At 34.5% G+C, this 21,599-nt stretch overlaps 1 protein-coding gene across 1 annotated transcript; it reads right to left on the bottom strand.

Moving 5' to 3' along the window:
• Positions 1 to 376: 376 nt before the first annotated feature.
• LOC125658838 (probable ATP-dependent RNA helicase DDX41) lies at positions 377 to 21,321 on the bottom strand. Its single transcript, XM_056150592.1, has 15 exons — positions 21,141 to 21,321; positions 20,650 to 20,739; positions 17,815 to 18,007; positions 17,476 to 17,550; positions 15,359 to 15,419; positions 13,744 to 13,953; positions 12,811 to 12,964; positions 9,454 to 9,590; positions 8,846 to 9,008; positions 7,522 to 7,725; positions 5,604 to 5,700; positions 4,678 to 4,827; positions 3,611 to 3,682; positions 2,586 to 2,696; positions 377 to 2,081 (listed from the first exon to the last, which is right to left on the bottom strand). The coding sequence occupies exons 1-15, from the start codon at positions 21,153 to 21,155 to the stop codon at positions 1,945 to 1,947; spliced, it is 1,869 nt and encodes a 622-aa protein (XP_056006567.1). The 5' UTR covers positions 21,156 to 21,321; the 3' UTR covers positions 377 to 1,944.
• Between the last annotated feature and the right edge of the window lie 278 nt (positions 21,322 to 21,599).

Here is a 21,599-nt window from a genome sequence, read left to right as displayed (position 1 = left end):
GAACTATAACAGGAACTTAACCACTCTGTTTACCCCATCAGTCAATGTTAAGTTCATTAACCACACACCTAACTGCATACTATGATGTCAATATTCTTTAAGAACAACAATGTAAAAACTTACTCCATTATCTTCTTAGCAAAGCAGTTCTTAAATCATATGACAACAAAAATGTGCATAAATAGTTTAGAACATGTTGAACACCCATTGCTCACTTTCAAAGGCACCAAGCTTGATTTAAAAAAAAAGACCCTTAGCATATATACATAATAAACTAGGGGTCAAAATTTTTCAAGTGAGCTTTGGTGCCTGTGCTCATTTTCAACTATTTGAGAAATGTAAACTTTATGCGATGTGAAAAATGACAAAGCAAGACTGAGTTTGATAAAATGGTGACTTTTATCACCATGTTCAGTTATAATACATAGTTACACTATGATTCTCTGGTCTGTGATTAAGATCATGAATTCATACAACAACAACCCCCCCTCCTGCTGTTCCCCACCAGCTGTTCATCCAGATCACTAGACAATGGCTTACTCTAGAGGCCACATAAAAAGTACATCTACGGGATTAATACATGTACTTGTACTATAATACTTGTACTATAGCACTGTAATACCCGTACAACTACAACATTAATTCATACAAGCTGAGATTTAGCATCAATTTTCCAAGTACCAGCAAATGGTACCCCTACTAACATAATGATTGCAATAGTTATGTGTAATACTTCCACATATCACCTGGACGTTGAATTCTTTTGAAAATATTTTTTTCGAATTCATAATAAAATTTTTACAATGTTTATTGCAATGGAAAGAATTTTTTTTATAGGCATCCCAGCATGAATCACCAGCCACAATTACTATTAATTAATTATTATTAATCATAATTCTTTTTAACTTGTAATTAATCATGTTATATTTCATATAGCTTACAATGTGAGGTACAGAACTTCAATCAATAAGGAAACAGAGAAAGGAAGAAATGGAAGTACATCATAAAAATATACATTGATGCTCAATAATATAACAACACAAGGTCCTTCTACAAATAAACAATATGCTCAGTGATGATTTCAGTACAAATGCTTGGTTTCTCCCACATCCAAATGGACATGAGAGGTTTGTTTATCTCAGTGACACAGTTATAAAGAATCTCACAGAAAAAGAAATAACAAACATTTGCAGCTCCATGATGTTGATTCCAGTGTACCTCAGTCTCCATTTAATACACAGTTTGTACTGCTACATACAGTCTCCATTCAATACACAGTTTGTACTGTTACATACAGTCTCCATTCAATACACAGTTTGTACTGCTACATAATAATTCACTTCATTACACAGTTTGTACTGTTACATAATAATTCACTTCGTTACACAGTTTGTACTGTTACATAATAATTCACTTCGTTACACAGTTTGTACTGCTACAAAATAATTCACTTCATTACACAGTTTGTACTGCTACATAATAATTCACTTCATTACAGAGTTTGTACTGCTACATAATAATTCACTTCATTACACAGTTTGTACTGCTACATAATAATTCACTTCATTACACAGTTTGTACTGCTACATAATAATTCACTTCATTACACAGTTTGTACTGTTACATAATAATTCACTTCGTTACACAGTTTGTACTGCTACATTCACTTCATTACACAGTTTGTACTGTTACATAATAATTCACTTCGTTACACAGTTTGTACTGCTACAAAATAATTCACTTCGTTAGCACTGTCCGTCTTGATGGAGAGAAGACTCCCCAGAAGTTGGCCCCAGATTCCCACATCAAAACTTCATTCACCGAGTACTCATCACAGATATTCCTCTCATCACAGATATTCCTCTGTAGTTTTGAATGATTTGGAAAGGTTTAATGTTCAGAATCCTGTCTCCGTGACAACCAGTAAGAAGCCCGGTCTCTTTATTAGTAGTCTGCGCTGCTGTGAGCTAGGTAGTCACGACGACCGATATTCTGAGCTTGTTTCGTTTGGATGGCTTCCAGTTTTGGACAGTCCGCGATACGATGTCCCAGACCTCCACAGTATGAGCATCCCACCTCCCCTATAATTCGCAAAAAATATCGTAAACTGATATTTGCAGGACAGAAAATGCAACAGAGAAAAATATATGGTAAAACTGATACTGTCATGGCCTCTATAAAAATTGTAGTACGGAAAAATACACTGAAAACTGATGCTGTCAAGGGCAATAAAATTTTAATACAAAAAATTACTGTAGACATGTATTGTCAGGACCAATGAATATTGCATTACACAGTTGGAATAGTTTATGGTAATTAATTAAACTTTTTGAAGTGTACAATTTCAACCTTTTTTTTCACTCTCAGGAAACTCGTCACAGGGACGAAGACCATTTTGTATCCAGGTCAGTCAAGTGTTTATAAAAAAAAAAGAGACTTATCTCCCAGGTCTAAGTCAGTCAAGTGTTTATAAATACAAAGAGACTTATCTCCCAGGTCTAAGTCAGTCAAGTGTTTATAAATACAAAGAGACTTATCTCCCAGGTCTAAGTCAGTCAAGTGTTTATAAATACAAAGAGACTTACCTCCAAGGTCCAGGTATTTCTCGTTTTCTGACTGCATGTTGGCCAGAAATGGTGGAATCTTTTGTTTAGCTTCTCTCAGTAAATGTTTAAGATCCAGCAATATGTATTCATCTGGAACAATAGAACAGTATACATGTACATAAATTATCATATATTTCTGCCAGAGGTCAAATTTATGAAAATAACACACATTTTAATTGTATACTGCAGATCCTATTTCAGTTGGAAAGGTACAATTTTCGAGTAGTGTTGCGAGATTACAAATTTGCTCAGATATATAGTTTGTTAATCCTGATTGACAGTAATTATAAGCCAGACGTTGATAATTTCCTGATCGAGATTAGTTATAAGCCAGATGTTGATAATTTCCTGATTGACGGTAATTATAAGCCAGACACTGATAATTTCCTGATTGACATTAATTATAAGCCAGCTGATGATAATTTACTAATTAACGGTAATTATAAGCCAGCTGTTGATAATTTACTAATTAACGGTAATTATAAGCCAGACATTGATAATTTACTAATTAATGGTAATTATACGCCAGACGTTGATAATTTCCTGATTGACATTAATTATAAGCCAGTCGTTGATAATTTACTAATTGACATTAATTATAAGCCAGATGTTGATAATATCCTGACTGAAGTTTATTATAAACCAGATGTTGATGATTTCCTGACTGACATTAATCATAAGCCAGACGTTGATAATTTACTAATTGATGGTAATTATATGCCAGACATTGATAATTTACTAATTGATGGTAATTATATGCCAGACGTTGATAATTTACTAATTAATGGTAATTATAAGTCAGACATTGATAATTTACTAATTAACGGTAATTATATGCCAGACATTGATAATTTACTAATTGATGGTAATTATATGCCAGACATTGATAATTTACTAATTAACGGTAATTATAAGCTAGACGTTGATAATTTACTAATTGATGGTAATTATATGCCAGACATTGATAATTTACTAATTGACGGTAATTATAAACCATGACGTACCGACTCCCTTGTTGATGAAGGTCGTGGCTGTTCCCGTGTTTCCACAGCGACCAGTTCTACCAATTCTGTGGACTAAAAAACAAAGAGTTGACATTTAAAATACACTTTTTTCCCCAATGAAATAGAAATTTTACATTTTCATTTTATTTTTCAAAAGGAAGTACATGTACATGTATATAAAAAACTACAGTAATATCTTCCTTGTCCTTACACAAACTGTCACTCATTTCATTACCTCGAAGATTAAGGCATCTGACCTACGATACCCCAAGTTTTTATCAACAAGTAATTATGGAATACAAAACTTGGTATCAATTTCAAAATGATTCACCAAAAGAATTTTTGAAAAATGTTTTTAAAATTGATAGATTATAAAACAAATTTAATATTTCCCGATGGGAAAACACATTTCTGACACAAGAAGTCAATTAGAATGTAATTTCTTAAGGAAGTTCATGGTTGAAAGATTCATATTACAATGGTCTTTCAAAATATGCAAAGAAAAGTAAAGGTTATCAAACAAAGTAAGAAAATATTTGATTTTTTCTAAATTTCTAAAAGGGGAGATAACTCAGATGAAAAATATATAATTCAGGATATAAATACATCTAGCCTTTATCTACTCTCTTCGTCATTTTTAATTCACTAAAAAAAATTAGGCATTTAGGTTTTACCAAGGACTAAGTAATACAGATATTGGATTTTTGTGAAAACAAGTACTTTTATGGATCAGGTATTGTAAGTAGGATGCCATTCATGTAAGGAGCAAAGGCTCAATGTCTCAAATAAAAAGTATACATTAAAACTATTAAATGTTCATTAAACTGTAATATCATAATGTGGTTTTTAACAATCACTTGTATTTTTTCTTTTTCCACTGAAGTGTAATCGATGTCGGATGACAGAACCTTACGTTAGATTTTATCCCCCCTCCCCCTAACTATCTGAATTTAGATTTTTATCCAACATCTTTTGATCTCACCCTTAAAAATGTTGAATTCCAACTAAAAAGACAAATAGAAAATAGATTTCCATGAACTTTTCAGATTTGACAGTATCAGTCATACCATAATTCTCGATGTCCTCCGGCATGTCGTAGTTGATGACATGCTGGATGTCTGGGAAGTCGAGACCTTTAGAAGCCACGTCAGTCGCAACTAAAACGTCCTTCTCACGATTTCTAAACTGGTTCACTGATCTGGTTCTGTCTTCCTGATCTACAAGGAAAATCCAATACACTATCAGCTTCAGTCATTCAGTTTCTCGGATTTTAGGCTGTTGATCATCTTATGCAGAGAACCATGCCAACCTATCCGTATACATGTGTAAAAATTTTCTTGTAGAAATCAAAATGCCCCATTAATTTATATCTGGCTGGCTGTACACTTAGCATCAACTTTTAAACAAAATACTTGACATATTTGGGGCAATTGCAATTCAGGTTTAGAACAGAATGTAAAATAATGTAGCCTGTTTGTCCGAGACAGAACAGACCTACTTTCTAAATATGAATTCATCTTTAGCTTGCTAGTTTGGACTGTCTGTAACAATGAACTTTGATATGTTTGCCTTTCAAAGATTAGAATATTCTGTGACGTTAAGGGGTATATATTATAATCTTAAAAAATACTTCATTTCCAATGTTTCTGCCTCTGACATTTCTACAAATTGTAACAGCCATTTCCTCGTGTATGTGTTGCAGTTGTGAAGAATGCATGAATTAATCTGAATGAATCGTGATGAATATCTAGTACGTCTAATGGCTGGGAATTTCAACAGAAATAAATTTAAGTAGAGTGTAAATGATATGAACTGCAATACGTCATGCCAGCATACTTTTCATGAAGTACTAAGATGCTTCATGAAGTATGTCAGAGTAAAATGTTGCAGTTCATACCCTCATGTATTTTCAAAACTAAAATTTACTGTTCTTAGCTTCCATTATACTGTACTCAACATACAAAGAAAGAAAAGCGTTTCCAAACATAGCTACCTTTTCCACCGTGAATGGCGACAGCTTCCACACCTTTCAACAGTAGGTATTCATGGATGGCATCCACATCCTGCTTTTTCTCCGCAAATATCAATACCTGTACAACAGAAAATTAACGTAAATATCAACACCTGTACAACAGAAAATTAACGTAAATATCAACACCTAAAGAACAGAAAATTAATGTAAATATCAACACCTGTACAACAGAAAATTAACGTAAATATCAACACCCAAAGAACAGAAAATTAACGTAAATATCAACACCTAAAGAACAGAAAATTAACGTAAATATCAACACCTAAAGAACAGAAAATTAACGTAAATATCAACACCTAAAGAACAGAAAATTAATGTAAATATCAACACCTGTACAACAGAAAATTAACGTAAATATCAACACCTGTACAACAGAAAATTAACGTAAATATCAACACCCAAAGAACAGAAAATTAACGTAAATATCAACACCTAAAGAATAGAAAATTCACAATCTATCACAACTGTAGAACAAGATATCAAAGCTGTATGATCCGATGTTCATGTATCATTTCTGCATATAATTACTTTCAATCAGATTAATTAGTTTTCAAAGTTATCAACTTTCCCTTAATTACATGCTTGAAAACATTTGCATGTAAAAGAAAACAGTGAGATTATTTAAAAAGTAAATAGTAGCGAACATGTACGCATAAATTATATATTGTCTGTTAGGTGTCTATAAATAACCCCCAACAGGTCAGGGAAATCCCAACATAGGTATATAAATCAAACGCAATTGTCTAACTATAAGGCTGAGAGAGTATAAAACAACGAATTACTAACAGGTATTTGATATTTTTATTTCTCTTAAAACTTATGACATGGTACTGTTGTAACAAAATACACAGATAAGACCACTGATGATCTGAAAGTCTAATCTGAACACGGGACTGTTACTTGAAATGGCCAAGTGACAGTTGTTTGTAAACACCGATTTGAAAATCAAATAATTCTGGTTAAAACAGTTGAAATAATGTATGACATGTCGTACAGCCTCATAAATATGAATGTGCGATGATTTAACAGTGTTTTTACAAGGTGGAAAAAGTTTGTCGAAATTCGGACCATACAACTTTAACACAATATGAACACCTACAGAAAACATCTGCTTATTATCATGTCTATACCCTGAAATAGTCTGGGATGACATTTAGAACCAGTAATTCACACTGAATATCACGGCTGATGAAACACAAGATGTATGTCAAATTAGCCAACATTTCATTCACTTTGGACAACAATACATTTTTTCGTGAAACAGGTGAATGCAGCAGATAAGTACATTCCAAAACTCCGCTTGTCGCAGTGGACCTGATTAAATGATGTGTGGACTATTGTCGGCACGCCTATGGCTCTAAGCCATCTGTGATACGGAAAAGATTCTGATACTGGAAAGAGTCCACATGAATAAACAATCAAAGAGAAATTGTCGAGCTATGTCTGATAACAGGAACATAAAATTGTGAGTGCTTTTCTTCATAGGACTTAAAACTATATGAATTAGTGATGAATATAAAAAAGCGAGATCTTTTGAGAGTTTTCTTGTGAATTTTACTAAGTCTGATGAGGGATCTACAATTTATATAATGTCAGGATCAGAAACAGAGTAAGAACTAGGCATATTTAATGTGAAATGATGAATACAAAACAACAATGGAACAAAATTTTATTCTATCAGCATTAAAATCTACAAATCTTTACACATAATATAATCTATCTATATTTCTATATTCCGGGTAATTGAACTTACTGGGGGCAGAATCTTTACACATATAACCTATCTATATTTCTATATTTCGGGTAATTGAATTTACAGGGGGCGGAGTCTTTACATATAACCTATCTAAAGTTCTATGTTATGTGTAATTGAACTTACAGGGGGCGGCGTCTTCTGCAGACATTCCAGGATGTACACCATCTTAGCTTCCTGCTTGACATATTCCACTTCCTGTATAATGTCTAAGCTGGCAGCTCCCGCCCGCCCGACATTAATTGTCACAGGTTTCACTAGAGCACTGCGGGCGAAGTTTTGGATCTTTTTGGGCATAGTGGCGGAGAATAACAGAGTCTGTCTCTGTCCCTGTAGTAAAAGTGAAACAAATATAATGGGCTACCCTGAATCAATCAACTATTCATCTCTGCCTCTGTAGTGAAAGTCAATCTTCTCTGTACAACAAATACAATGGTCTGCCTGAATTAATTGACTAATCATATTTTCCTGGGTCTGGCCTTAGTGTGTGTATGTAAAACTGACACTTTGATACAGAAACAAATATTGAAAACGTTTTCCTCTACCCCTGCTCTTATCTACTATTTGATGCGCAGAGCAAATTGGCTAATTCTACTATCCTTTCTTCCATTGCTGATTTTCAGAAATGTCAGGGAGAGGCTGTGAATTTGGGACCTTTGAAAACTAAGCCAAAGCCTTATTTTCTAAAGAAGAGTATTCAAGAGTTGATTTGTGTACAAGTTTGTAGACAAGTTGCCTGAAATTTTACAAATGAATTTTTTTGGACACCTTTTTCCAGACATTTTCGAAAATCTTGTTTTAATGTATAATTCAAACTGTATGATAGTCAGTCCTGTCTCATATCTGATCACATTCGAAGGGTTTGAAATTAACTCATGGCGGTAAGTCTGAGACTAGTAAATATCATGTCCAACTAGTAAACTCTCTATCACACTAGTTCGTACGGAGTAGTAAGTGAAAATCCAGATTTTAGAAAATTTGTCTGAGTCTCTTAGATGTTTGAACTTTGGTCAATTATCTGCACGGTTAAGTGTTTGCATGACAGTGACATGCTGACCTTCCAAACACATGGACGTTTATAAAAGAGGTTATTACACGAGTAACTGGGATCTACGTTACCGTATGCTTATGAAGATCAATGAAAGCAAAATAAAGCATGGTTGTCTTTTCCTATGTAGGTGTCAGAAACTGAATCGTTTGCAACTATGAAGTGTTTGGTTTGATTAAATACTATTGAATAAAATTAATTTATGGGATCATTTTATGAAATATACTGGATGGACAAGTGAAATGCTTTGTGGACTAGTGAACATCAAATCACTAGGACTAGTCCTTGAAAAAGTTAATTTCGAACCATGCATTCATGTCAGACTGTCCGACACAGACACATTGATGTCAGACCTGGACACATATCAGATTTGGCACACAGTGACACACATGTCAGACTTACCTTGAAATAGGAGAAGATGGTTCTGATGTCTTCCTCAAACCCCATGTCAATCATCCTGTCCGCTTCGTCCATTGCTAGGTAACGGCAGATATCCAAGGTAACCATCTTCTTGTCCAGCATGTCCATCAGACGCCCAGGAGTGGCCACCATGATGTGAACCCCTCTGTGAATAGACATGTGATGTTCTGATACATGTGATGTACCTCAGAGCCTACCAGAATGACTCTATTCATCTCATCAAAACATAAATATCATACTTTATAGAAAAGTAATGGTTGCTGAATTACGTACCAAGTGTATGGCGTTTGAAGTGAAAGTCACGGGCCTCCAGATATAATCTTAAAACGAAAGTCCCACACCACAGTGGGCAGTTATAAGATAGAGAACCCTAAATGCTACACTCTTAAGTGCTATGCATTTATAAGTCAAAATTTGTGGCACTTCACCTAACTTTTATATATTTTATCATACATATTCATACATTTAATAAATATACTTCAGGGGGCCCTCGGTACCCCAGGATCATATGGAGATCTCCATTGTTTTGAATAGATATATTACTGCGCCAAAACAAATCTTCCCAATAAATGTTTGGCCCGTGTTCGTACCGTTTGATGGCTTCCAACTGGTCCTTCACAGACACACCTCCAATGCAGAGTACACTCCTGAGCTGGGGGAAGCCCTCGTCCACCAGACACTTAAAGTAGTACTCCACGATGTCATTAGTCTGTCTGGCCAACTCACGCTGAAACATACAATAATTTATAATGTCATCTGTCACATCAACTCACGCTGAAACATACAATAATTTATAATGTCATCTGTCACATCAACTCACGCTGAAACATACAATAATTTATAATGTCATCTGTCACATCAACTCACGCTGAAACATACAATAATTTATAATGTCATCTGTCACATCAACTCGCGCTGAAACATACAATAATCTACAATGTCATTATTTGCCTTTACAATTCACGCTGAAACATGTATATATACCACATGTTTTAAATGTGTGTCTTGAATTAAGCTTGATCTGTGTTTTAAGTAAGTTAGATATATGCCAAGTATACTATCTCAACTTAAATCAAAGTCATTGCTTATTTGATAGCATTATTATGTCATGAATAAGACTTTTCCCGCCTTTTTTCAAAAAAGAGTTTAATAACTGTTAAATTTCATCCAGATTATTGCTTAGAAAAAGGTGTGTTCATCTGTTGAGCAAAATGAAATTAGTATAAATTGTTTATTAATAGAAGATAAAAAATGTATTGAAATATGAATTTGCTAGATGCATGGGCTATATGTTTTCTGAAAGGAAAACCCATTGAATTTATAAATTTTTCACTGATTTTTACATTCTTGGCAATTTTATGCCAACTTCACACTCCTGTCATACAACAGGAAGCAATTTTGGATCGAATTAAACGTAATTTGGGTTTGTTTATATATTCCTTATTTGAATGCCAGAATTTGGGACTACTACTGGAATCATCGATTTTCTGGGCTAGATGACTATAGAAAATGTACCTGCTTCTGAAGCTTCACTGAGTCAAGAATAAAAATATTTGGAAATGTTTTCAATAAAATTTTGTCCTGGGCACAGTCATTTTCATCCCTTTCATTTTGTCACCTAATTAAAAAGAATTGACCCTTTCTTCACTCCAAAAACCAAATCAGAAAAGCCAAATGATGGAGATGGTACATATTAACATTGCCAATTCCTGGTCATATTATTGAGAATAAAATGTTAAGTAAAACAATTCAGTTCATCCCCTCTCAAGTTTATAATCAAAATGCAATTCATTCTATACCCAATGGCATATTATGTGTCTAACCAATTGTGAATGTCCAAAAATTATGACACCGAGATTGTTCAGGCAAAATTAATCACATCCCAACCTTAGTTAAAAATACAGGGATATCGTATATAGACTTATTTTAGTGGTTCTAAAATTTGGCAGAACTGGAGCGGATGTGCTACTTGGTGTAATCATGATTTAGCACTTCTTTGATAATGGATAAACAGAGATTTTCATAATTTATAGCAACCATAAATTAGTTCTCTTCCTTCACTGCCAAGGCCACATTTAAAAATATGTTTGTTTCCCCTCTCCCGACCCTAAATTTCAGATGAAGGTCGGTAGGTAGGTAAAAAGTTTTTGTTTTTTAGCTAGCAGAATTTTATTTATTATGAAATTCCCATAACCATTAACAATGCCCGATACCAAACGTTGTGAAGCACATCATCCATGTTTCCTCATCAAACTCGTATAGTCAGTTCTCGCGTAAATTCTGCTTTGATTGCCACGTTTTGCAATTAGGGAAGGTGTCGATATTTCGGACAGTACTTCATGTATTTTGGAAATGCTCATTATCTAACCACTAAACTTAGGCATTGGACTACATGTATACATATTGGTTGATTCGACGAACATTGGGTATCATCAGAATTTTCTCTGCTATTTATACCACATACTAACACTTAAATAAAGTTAGGGAGAATGTTGTAACTATGGACAATGGTGTTAGTTTTGGACACATGGTGTTATAAAATTGGTAAACTCGGTTGCTGTCTTTTATTTATGGTTCACTGACATTTTATGCTTTTGTTTTTTGCACATTATCTTAATTTATATATGATAGTGATTTTGATTATATTTTTAAATGATATCGGTAGATCTAGTTTACCAGAAAACGTTTCAACGAGACTTGATTTTGCCGATCAAACAAAATGGATGCTGACATCAACCAATCAGAGCTGAGTTACACATGTGCATATAATTAGGTGTTTTCCAGTTTGTAAATATAGCATTAGTTCAGAAATAAGTTAAATTGAGAATGCTTCTGATTGACTGTCAAAAATATCGCATCCGTCCGAAATATCAACACTTTCCCCTGCTGAAGAACACAACTTGCACACTGGATTGCCCCGAATTCTCTTGTTTCCGCGCTCCTCGTATAGACAACATTTCTCCATCTCGATCTTGCAGATCACTAGTCCGAATTGCGAGCCGAATTCAATGTTAAACTCACTTGTAACTAATCAATAAAACAATCATGATTCTTGTACTTATTAATATCGATTAAAAGAAACTATCAATCCAAAATTCGATATTAAACAGAAGCCAACAATTGTAGTCAACCGAATTTTCACTGCCATTTGAGCAAACGAGTCTCGTGACTCAAAACAAAGCTCGACAGTTTGATAAAATGTTTTCAAGAGACTGTTTATGTGATGAAAGAACCCATAAAATCGATATTAGTAAGTACAAGAAGAATCGTTTTATTGATTAGTTATGAGCTTAAAATTGAATTCGGCTTGTAAGTATTTGAAATCAACCAGAGAATGCCGCCTCCAGCTGGAGGGGGCGAAATTTCTAGATTTCGGACCAGAACACCTCCTGTATTCGTATTATTATTTTTTAATTTTGGATTGAAACCAAAGAAGATATAGAAAATTTTTGTCATTATAAAATACTGATCTGCACCAGAAACGACCTTGAATTTTTCTTAAAATTAAAAAAAAAACTTCACCAGAATGGCGTAATAAAAACTTATGGGTCGGTGTGAATTTTCAGACTCGGTCGGGCGAGGGGAAACAAACAATATTTTTATTTTGGCCCAAAATGCTAAAATTTTAATCCCACTAAAACAAGTACACGTACAGTAAAACTTTGTAGAAACGTTTTGTGACTCACTGACATAGAAATAACATTTTGTGACTCACTGACATAGAAATAACATTTTGTGACTCACTGACATAGAAATAACATTTTGTGACTCACTGACATAGAAATAACATTTTGTGACTCACTGACATAGAAATATCATTTTGTGACTCACTGACATAGAAATAACATTTTGTGACTCACTGACATAGAAATAACATTTTGTGACTCACTGACATAGAAATAACATTTTGTGACTCACTGACATAGAAATAACATTTTGTGACTCACTGATGGACAAATGCACAGTCCGTAGGGCCCCTCATTTTTAATGAACGGTAATTTTTTCTCCTGCTCCAAAGCAAACATGATGATTGGCAGTGTAAACACTAAAGTTTTTCCTGAACCTGTGAAGGCAATGCCGATCATGTCCCGACCTAGTAATCTACAAACACAGAAAAACATGGAATATTTAAAAGTAACATTTAAAAACATGGGCAAGCTTCTCTAGACATCATCTTCGTAAGCCAAATGTCCGATTCACTTACTCTCACCTCCCCCTTGGCAGATTTAGTCCTACATTATAAACGTATAATTTCATCTGCAAAGAGGGATAACTCTTGAAAGCCGCTAGAGGTCAGTGATGGAAAATAAGACTAAATCCGCCTAGAAGGAGGTGAGATCGGATACTCTAGACCTGTGATCTACTGTAACCTGTATCTATACTTCATCAAGTAACACAACTAGGGTATCAAAATTTCACAATCTACAACACTGTAGGTGTACAAAAGCATATCATCCACCATATCTAAAAGTACACGGAACTCAGTATAGTGCTTCTCTTTAAATCAGTATTTTTTGCAGCCGTGAAGCACACAAACTGTAGATTCCTTATTTTACGCGAGTATTTAATATGGCGAAATGACTCAAATACGTCAAATCACAAGAACATGAATTCGCTTGTCTCAGTTAATCAAGAGTTCATGCATGTATTTTAACAACAGAAAAATTAATTTTATTTTGCGAGTGATGCCTCAGTATGTGTGTGTGTTACAAAGTGACTAGATATCTTTGACTTACACAGTCAGAAGCTTGGTATCTGAATCTGTGTGTTGTTACATAGTAATTAGTAAGCCCTGTGCCTGGGTGTGTGTGTGTGTGTGTGTGTGTGTGAGAGGGGGGGGGGGTGTTATAGTTAAAAGTGACTAGTTATCTACGACTTACACAGTAGGGAGACCCTGCATCTGAATTGGTGTGGGGGTTTGGATGCCCTTTTTCTTTAGTCCTGACAAGATGGCCTTGGGGAACTTCATTTCCTTGAAGGTTTTGATGGGAGGGGGGAGATCTTCACCTTCCACCAGGATGTGCCTCTTCTTCCTCACCTTCTCGTGGTAAGACTTTGACAGCTTAAGGATACATCTGGGTGGGCGCCACCTATATCAACAAGGGAGGTAAGTTGTGACAAGCTCTGGCATTTAGTCACACAACACACACCACATACAGTGGATAAAAATATCACAAGGTTGTAAACACATATACATGTAAAATTATTCATTTTTTGCTGGCTACAACTTTGCTGCAAAACTTCTTATGATACAAACATATCCTCTTAGCACATGTAATATTTGGTGGATGAACAATGTCTACCACAGTATCATAGGGTCATCTTTTTAACGGTGATGTACATTAGTCATACCCTTTGAAATTGCAAGTATAGTAAATATATTTACAAAATGCCTTTCATCATTTTGTAGATAATTTACACGAGAAACACATAAGTTTTTCTCTAGAAACTATACACTAGTTTCAATGTTCACACGAACACTAGCTTTAAAATCAAGATTATCAAGATTCATTCAGTGAGAACTAGCAACTACCAAAGGCAATTCATAAACTACATACATGTATGTATAATCAAATTAACAATTTCACATACACTGATTTTTTTCTAGTGTCCAAAAATATATATTGAAACATTTCCAACCAATGAGTGATTTTTAAATTTTTTTTTCACAATAATATTCTTGTTTAATATGTTTGTTTTTACGTGTAGTAGTTTTGTAGGAGATCTCTAAGTAGTTTTGCTTCAAAATAAAATCTTTTTTTTTGCTGTCTAATCAATTCTAGTAATTTTTAAAAAGTTATTTTTTTGAACATATCTTTGCAAATTTATTGATGAATAAATAAAAGCAAGGATAATTATTTGTGAGAGAGACTTTTACAATACACTGTACACAAACATTAATCATTTACATATAATGTGGAATCAACAGTGTATATACACAATACGCAACTTCCGAGATATCAGCTCTTCTGTGATGGAGGTACGTTCAGTGTTCTATTGAACACTTCGGTAGGTACAAGATGTATACATGTATTATAGACTAGCTACGTAAATACGGATAAAAGTAATGAAAGTGTAAATTTAGTTTATATTTGCTGTTGGTATACATTAAACTGACCAAGTCAAGAATAATATTTGTTTGAATTTGGCCATTAAATTGAATATGAAATTATTTTTTATTTCCTCTTCTGCACGAGTGATATCTTAATCAAAGAAAGATGGTGATAATCGAATTTTGTTTGAGCTATTTTTATTAAATACTAATAAACTTACTAATATTGTGTTTCCCTGCAGTTTGGGTGGTTGCATGATGTCTGATAATCGGCCTTTAAGCATTATATCAAGGCAGCGATAAACATTTGTACCCACCGCGTATGGACGATAGTATGTTTTGTGTCTCAATGTATGTAAGAGTTCCACAAAGGGAAAGAACTAATGGGCAACTCGGAAATCGCGTTTGGAGATCCTCTCCCCCCTCCCCCTATGAGTACTTACCCAGTCTTTATTGGGTCATCGTACTGAATGCCCTTTGCCAGCTCAGCCACACCCTTTAGAGCTGGAAAAAAAAAAATAAAAATTCTCAATTAGTTGACCAAATACATGAAAGACATACTCATTAGTATATAGGTGATAAATTCCTTAATATTAACACAATTTCCATTCCATACATTTCTCCAAAGTTAATCAATATCCAATGCATTTTATTTACAGTAAATGAAGTTTTGTTCGCAAGAATTTTATTTTTGCTTAAGGTGGGTCCTTAGTCCTGGATTTTTGGGGTTTAGGTAGCATTTTTTTGTTTGGAATCAATAAATCAACATTCAGAGTAATGGAAAAATGCAAATTAATTAAGGATTTCCATATTAATTTTCATTACAGACGCTACTGAAGTCATGTACCCCTATGTAGATTTTTATGAAATTCATTGGAAACAGTTATTTGTTGTTATTTTAAAATAAAAACAACAAGAAAATTGTTTAATTGCATTTATTTATCAAGAAACATGTCAATAACTAAAACACATGTCATTTTCAATATGTTCATCAAGTTTTAGAATAATAAGTGCAGAATTACTGAATTAGCGTTATTCTCCAAAATGTTAAAAAACGAATAAATGTGGACACAATTTCCTTATAGCATGGTTTACATATCATTTTTTCTGTTTATATTAGTAGGTGTACATATATTATAGTTATTTATGAAAAAAAATCCACACCTTTCCTTAATTTTAAATTTATAGCTTCTAGAGTATGTATACCCCCCATAAAAAACCGAAGTCTGACACCAGACAGCTGAGCTATTCAAAATCACTCATGGATTAAAATTTTTATGTAATTTCACGAAAAGACACAGATAATGATTCCTTATCACCTTGGTAAAATGTTTGTGAAAAATAAAGGAAATATATCACATAATGGACTTGATAAATAATTTATTGAAAACGGAGTTATTGTCCTCGGATTTAATATTTTGAAACATATCATTGACTATTCAAATATAACTAAGACTTTTGAAATATTTTATAGCTGACAATTTTTTTTAAAAATAACTACTGAAAAAGACTCCAACAAAATTTATGTTCCAGTCATTAAATCATTGACTTTGCAAAATCTTATGACGTCACAGGAGTGTGGAACTACGTTAACCCTTTCTCTACCGGCACATTTTAGAGGTTTTGATAGAGAAGGGGGTTGAATAGATTCACAGAGTTCACTTGAATTTGATTCTCACAAATAATTTTGCATACATTCATTTCTCATATTAAAACTGTAAACATACATTTTTAATTCAGGGATTTTTTTACTCCTTGAATCCAGGGGCAAGGGCCTTTAAGTTTGGGAAAAATAGCGATATTTGATGGAAATTGGGAAATTTGTTTCAAACAAATAAATAAGAAAAACAAGCAAAAAGTTAACCATTCGATATTTCATTATCAATGTGGCTGGCTTCAACAAGTTTTAATTTCCGGTCTTTGGCAGAGAAAAAGCTGTCACAATTTTTTTTGCAACAGAGTGGCACTGAGGTTGGATGGCCTTTCATGGTATATTCTCATGAAAGCATATCATTTGGGAATTTTTAGGCATCATTTTGTGAAAAACACCTGCTTTTCAGCATTGGGAATGGGGTCGAATTTCAGCCCTCTACAGACCCTAAAAAAATCCCTGTAATTTTTACATGCAGTACTTATTTCCACTAATTCTGTGGTCACAAAAAATCTGCGTAATTTCATATCAGCGGACTCAAAGTATGCAAGTCAGCTGAATTTCATACCGACAGACCAAACCAAAACTCAAAATTACGACTCCATGGAATTCAATACGTCTACATTACCTATATGTCATGATGAACAAACTGAATGCTCATGAACATCTCGTATCACTGATAAATCTGACAAGGCACTTTCGTGGAAATTTACAGTTTAATGATGAACGTGAATACCATCCTTGAATGATTTGACTGGTTGTTCCTATGTGTACAGAGGGACTGACCAAACCAGAACTGACAAAGACCCATGGAGTCCAGGCATTTTGATCGAGTGATTCAGGTGACAAAAAAAAATCATTTAAGACAGTTTTTGCTTGCTATTTATCATGCATAAAATATGAGAATACCTTTCTTTTCTGCTACACTCTCCAAAATTCTCTCTTCTTCTTTCAACATTTTTTCTTTTGCTGTTTCTTGTTTAGCTACAAAATGAATACAATATGTATAGATGGTGAACATGGGACTATTAACATTTCACAAAGCCACCTTGAATTTTTAACCCCATTTCAGATACTTCCTCTTTACATAAGTGTTAAAGACCATGAATTTTTTTCTTATCTTATTTTACATCACAACATACAGGTAGTCGGTACAACATTCGAGTCAGAGTTATATATTCTGTCAAGTTTACTGTAAGGCAAGTTTTAATTGTAACTGTTCCCTTCAAACAAAAACAGGATTTTTACCCTCTGCCTTTTTCTTGAGTTCACTGTGCTGATCCAGTAAGCTGACTTTTGAGAGGATCCCTGGCTCCTGTTCCCCATCATTCCCTTCTCCTTCCTCTTCCTGTTGACCCTCGGATTCCTCATTAGTGCTATCTCTCTGGATTTCTTCTTTCAGTTCCTTCACTCGACCCAGTCTTTTCTCTGCAACATTAATCTGTAAAATGCAGAAATACATGCACAGTTAGTAGTGATGAAATGATTGTCACCAACAATCGATCGTTTTTGACTCTTCGATTACGATTATTGATTTTATTTTCATAATTTATTGTTGCCTGTACACTAATTAATATCTAATCCGAGATTCATCTCACTGTTACTCCTGCTTTTATGTCGAGACATGTGCAGGGAAGAGCCAGAGTGGACTCCACATTGAAAAGTGGGAATTCAGTGACACCAGCTAGTGTGTATGTTGCACATATCCATAAAACTAAATAGAAATAACCCCCAAAATAATAAACATTTATTAACTACATGTAAATACTGATTACATAGTTCATTGATCGATACAGTTCTTCCAATTATGAAATTTTTTCGATTTTTCAACACTAACAGTTAGTCATAATGACAATGCTCTAAATTTTATAGTTTATATGAAATGCTATGGAGAACCTGACATAGTTTCTTATTTTATAGTTTATATGTACTAATACATAACCTGTACGGGACCCCCCCCCCCCCCCCCCCCCCCCCCCCCCCCCGTAAAAATAACGTGTAGTTTTTCCTTTTTTTAAAAAAAAAAAAAATAGAAATATGTCCAAAAACACTAATATATATCTTGTTTTGTCAGAACTCAGTAGATTCATTCAGGGGGATTTGCTCTGAACCTACTGGGGGCTTCAATGCAGCCCCCTATCCCCCCACCCACCCTTTTATAGTCTTCGACATTAACCAGTGGCCCGATGCCTGAGGCCAGTAAAATCGGGATCGGGCTTCTTAAAATATTAAACCCTGGAGTCCGGTGGGCCTGTAAATGTTTTCTTATATGTTCTGTATATATTACAAATAAAGCGTGAGATTGACTCAGACTAAATGTCATGACTTAGTAGTCAAATTTCGCATAGAAAAATTATCAACCATGCTGCCTTTTCTGAAGTATAGGGAGGGGGCTCGTCCGGGAAATTCAAAACCACCCAAGCGTATTTCACAATCACAACCATCCGATAAAAAAAACCCCAAAAAACTGTCGTACGAGGAGAAAAAAACGAAAATTCATGCCCCATTGGACCGAGGGCAGTGTTCGAAATTAACCATAGACCGAGTATATGTCAAATGGCACTGGTCTATGACAACTGTAATTGAGATAGACCAAATTGTCTATGCCAATTTTCTAGATTTAAAGCAATTATAAAGTTATCCAAGAGGGCCTTGCATGGTCAGTCGACGTCTGATAAACATTATGAGGAAAGGATGATATTACAGAAATGGAAAGAAAATACACTTTCTAAGTATATTAGAAGTAAATGAAAATGTTTTAAATTTGTGTTATTATTTTTTCAATGTTGTGGTCTATGCCAATTCGATGAGGTCTAAGTCATCTTATTTTTGGCATAGACCTGTGGTCTATACCAAGTTTTAAACCAATTTCGAACACTGCGAGGGTAGGCCTTGGCTAACATTTAAGTGATTCTGGAGAAAACAAAATGTTTTGTACGTGGTAACATCGGACCGTCAGACCTGACCGATGTGCAGTGCCTCAGGTCCGATGCATCATTTTTTACACCGGACCGGAATGTCCGATGTCTCAATGTCCGGTTTTGAGCTTTACTATCTTGATGCGGAGTTTGTTATATGTAAAAAAAATAGCACACTCCAAATACGTAAATGAATTGATTAAAACCGCATGGACAGTCTAAAGTATTATACGGGAAGGATTCCTGGTATAGTATTACTGGTATAATAAATAAGATTCCCTTGGTTTTGCATTTTCACGTGTTTTACTTTTTTACATTAGGTTTTTCGGTCTGACAAAATTTGGTTCGGTCCGGTGTGTTCATTGATTACACTGGACCGAATGTCCTGTGTGGTCCAAAAACTTTCGCATATACTGGATTAATATGTTGAAAAATAATATAATCCTTTTAATGTCAGTTGTTCTTTAACTATGATCATCTTGACCTGTATTTTCCTACAGTAGAAGAACTGTGCATGTGTCTATAGAGTAGAATCAGCAAATAACAAGAGGTCAAATTAGAAAATAAACATTTTGGGCCTGCAAAATATTGTTCGGGCTTGCACAATTATTATACTGGGAGGCCCGAAGGGCCTGTGCTTTACAAAGTTTTTCGTGAAGACTGCTTTTACTGTGCCCCCTTTCAGAAATTTCTGGATCCACCATTGCTGAGGTTATGGTCAAAAGTAAACAAACATATATCTATATCAAAGGAGAATGATTGCACATCAATATGACAAACTCTAGATTTGTGGTTCTTGAAAAGATTTTCCCCCACAGGGGCTAAGCCCGTTTAGACCCGAAACTCATTGTAACCATAAATATAGATTTCTATAGATTTATGATTACAAGGAGTTTCGGGCAAAAAAAAAAGAAGGTTTAGCCCCTGTGATTTTCCCTGTGCATTCCCACAAAAATTTAAACTCATTAAGTGATCCTTCCCTGGCCTATGCTTTGAGATGAATTTGAAGATATGACAAGTAATCAAAATGATGACAATGAAACACAGACAGATCGCTACTTAGGTGAGCTAAAACTAGGAAGTTTCTAGTCCAGGTGAGCTAAAACTAGGAAGTTTCTAGCCCAGGTGAGCTAAAACTTGACATTTAGTCCACACGTTTATGTACCTTCTCTTTCTTCCTTTGTTTCAGAGGAACGTAGGGGACATAATCATCCTCATCTGACGACTCATCCTTCGACTCTTTCTGTATAATTCTCTGAAAATACCGAGTATTACTTGGTCAGGGTCTGTACTCTATATAACATGTGTGCATGTATGTATATACTCTCAAAATGTTTAAACAAAAGGGCGATGATATGGCTTTGAATTATGGTTGTGAAAATGAATGGAAGAAAAATGAAAATTGAGTTCTCTTGATGTTATTGACATTGTGAATTACAACAGCTGTACAAGGCCGAATTCTGAAAAATGAGACATTCCACGAGTTTATCATAGATTTTCCACATGAAGTACACATAACAACATAATATTTCAATATAATTAAATCAAAATAATGATTCTAGGTACAAATAATTATGTCATTCTCGAATTTCCTCGATGAAACTAATTTCAGCTATGCTACAATTTTGAAATGTTTTACAGCTCAGATAAAATTACCTTTCTGTAATTCATTTCTTATCCCGGCTTTTCAAAATTTACACAATGATACGTTCACAACAAACCCCAGCTTCCCAATAGAGAGACTTTACCGTGTGTCGTACTGTGTACTGTACGGTGTATAGTACGTAACACAGACGCAAAACAGCAGTAAAACGCTTTAAAGACGGAGAAGATCTCCGGTGCGTCTTTTTACCCCATAGATCCACAAAGAACCCCATAAATACCACAAAGAACCTCATTCCTCATTTATATTACCCCAAAGAACCCAATAAAACAAAAGATTTATACAGGTGTTGTTCACAAGGTTGGGGGCGGCGTAACCCCTTTATTTTTTGTTTTATCCCCCCCCCCCAGTAATTTTTTAATCTTGCTCTATATAACATCCCCTCCCACAAACAAATGTGTGTGTTGGAGGGGGGGGGGGTTACATTGGAATCACCTTATCCATCTGTTTGT

Source organism: Ostrea edulis, chromosome 9 (genome assembly GCF_947568905.1).
Source record: "Ostrea edulis chromosome 9, xbOstEdul1.1, whole genome shotgun sequence".
NCBI lineage: Eukaryota > Metazoa > Mollusca > Bivalvia > Ostreida > Ostreidae > Ostrea > Ostrea edulis.
The sequence above is the reverse complement of the archived record's forward strand: the minus strand, read 5'-3'. Positions and strand labels throughout refer to the sequence as shown.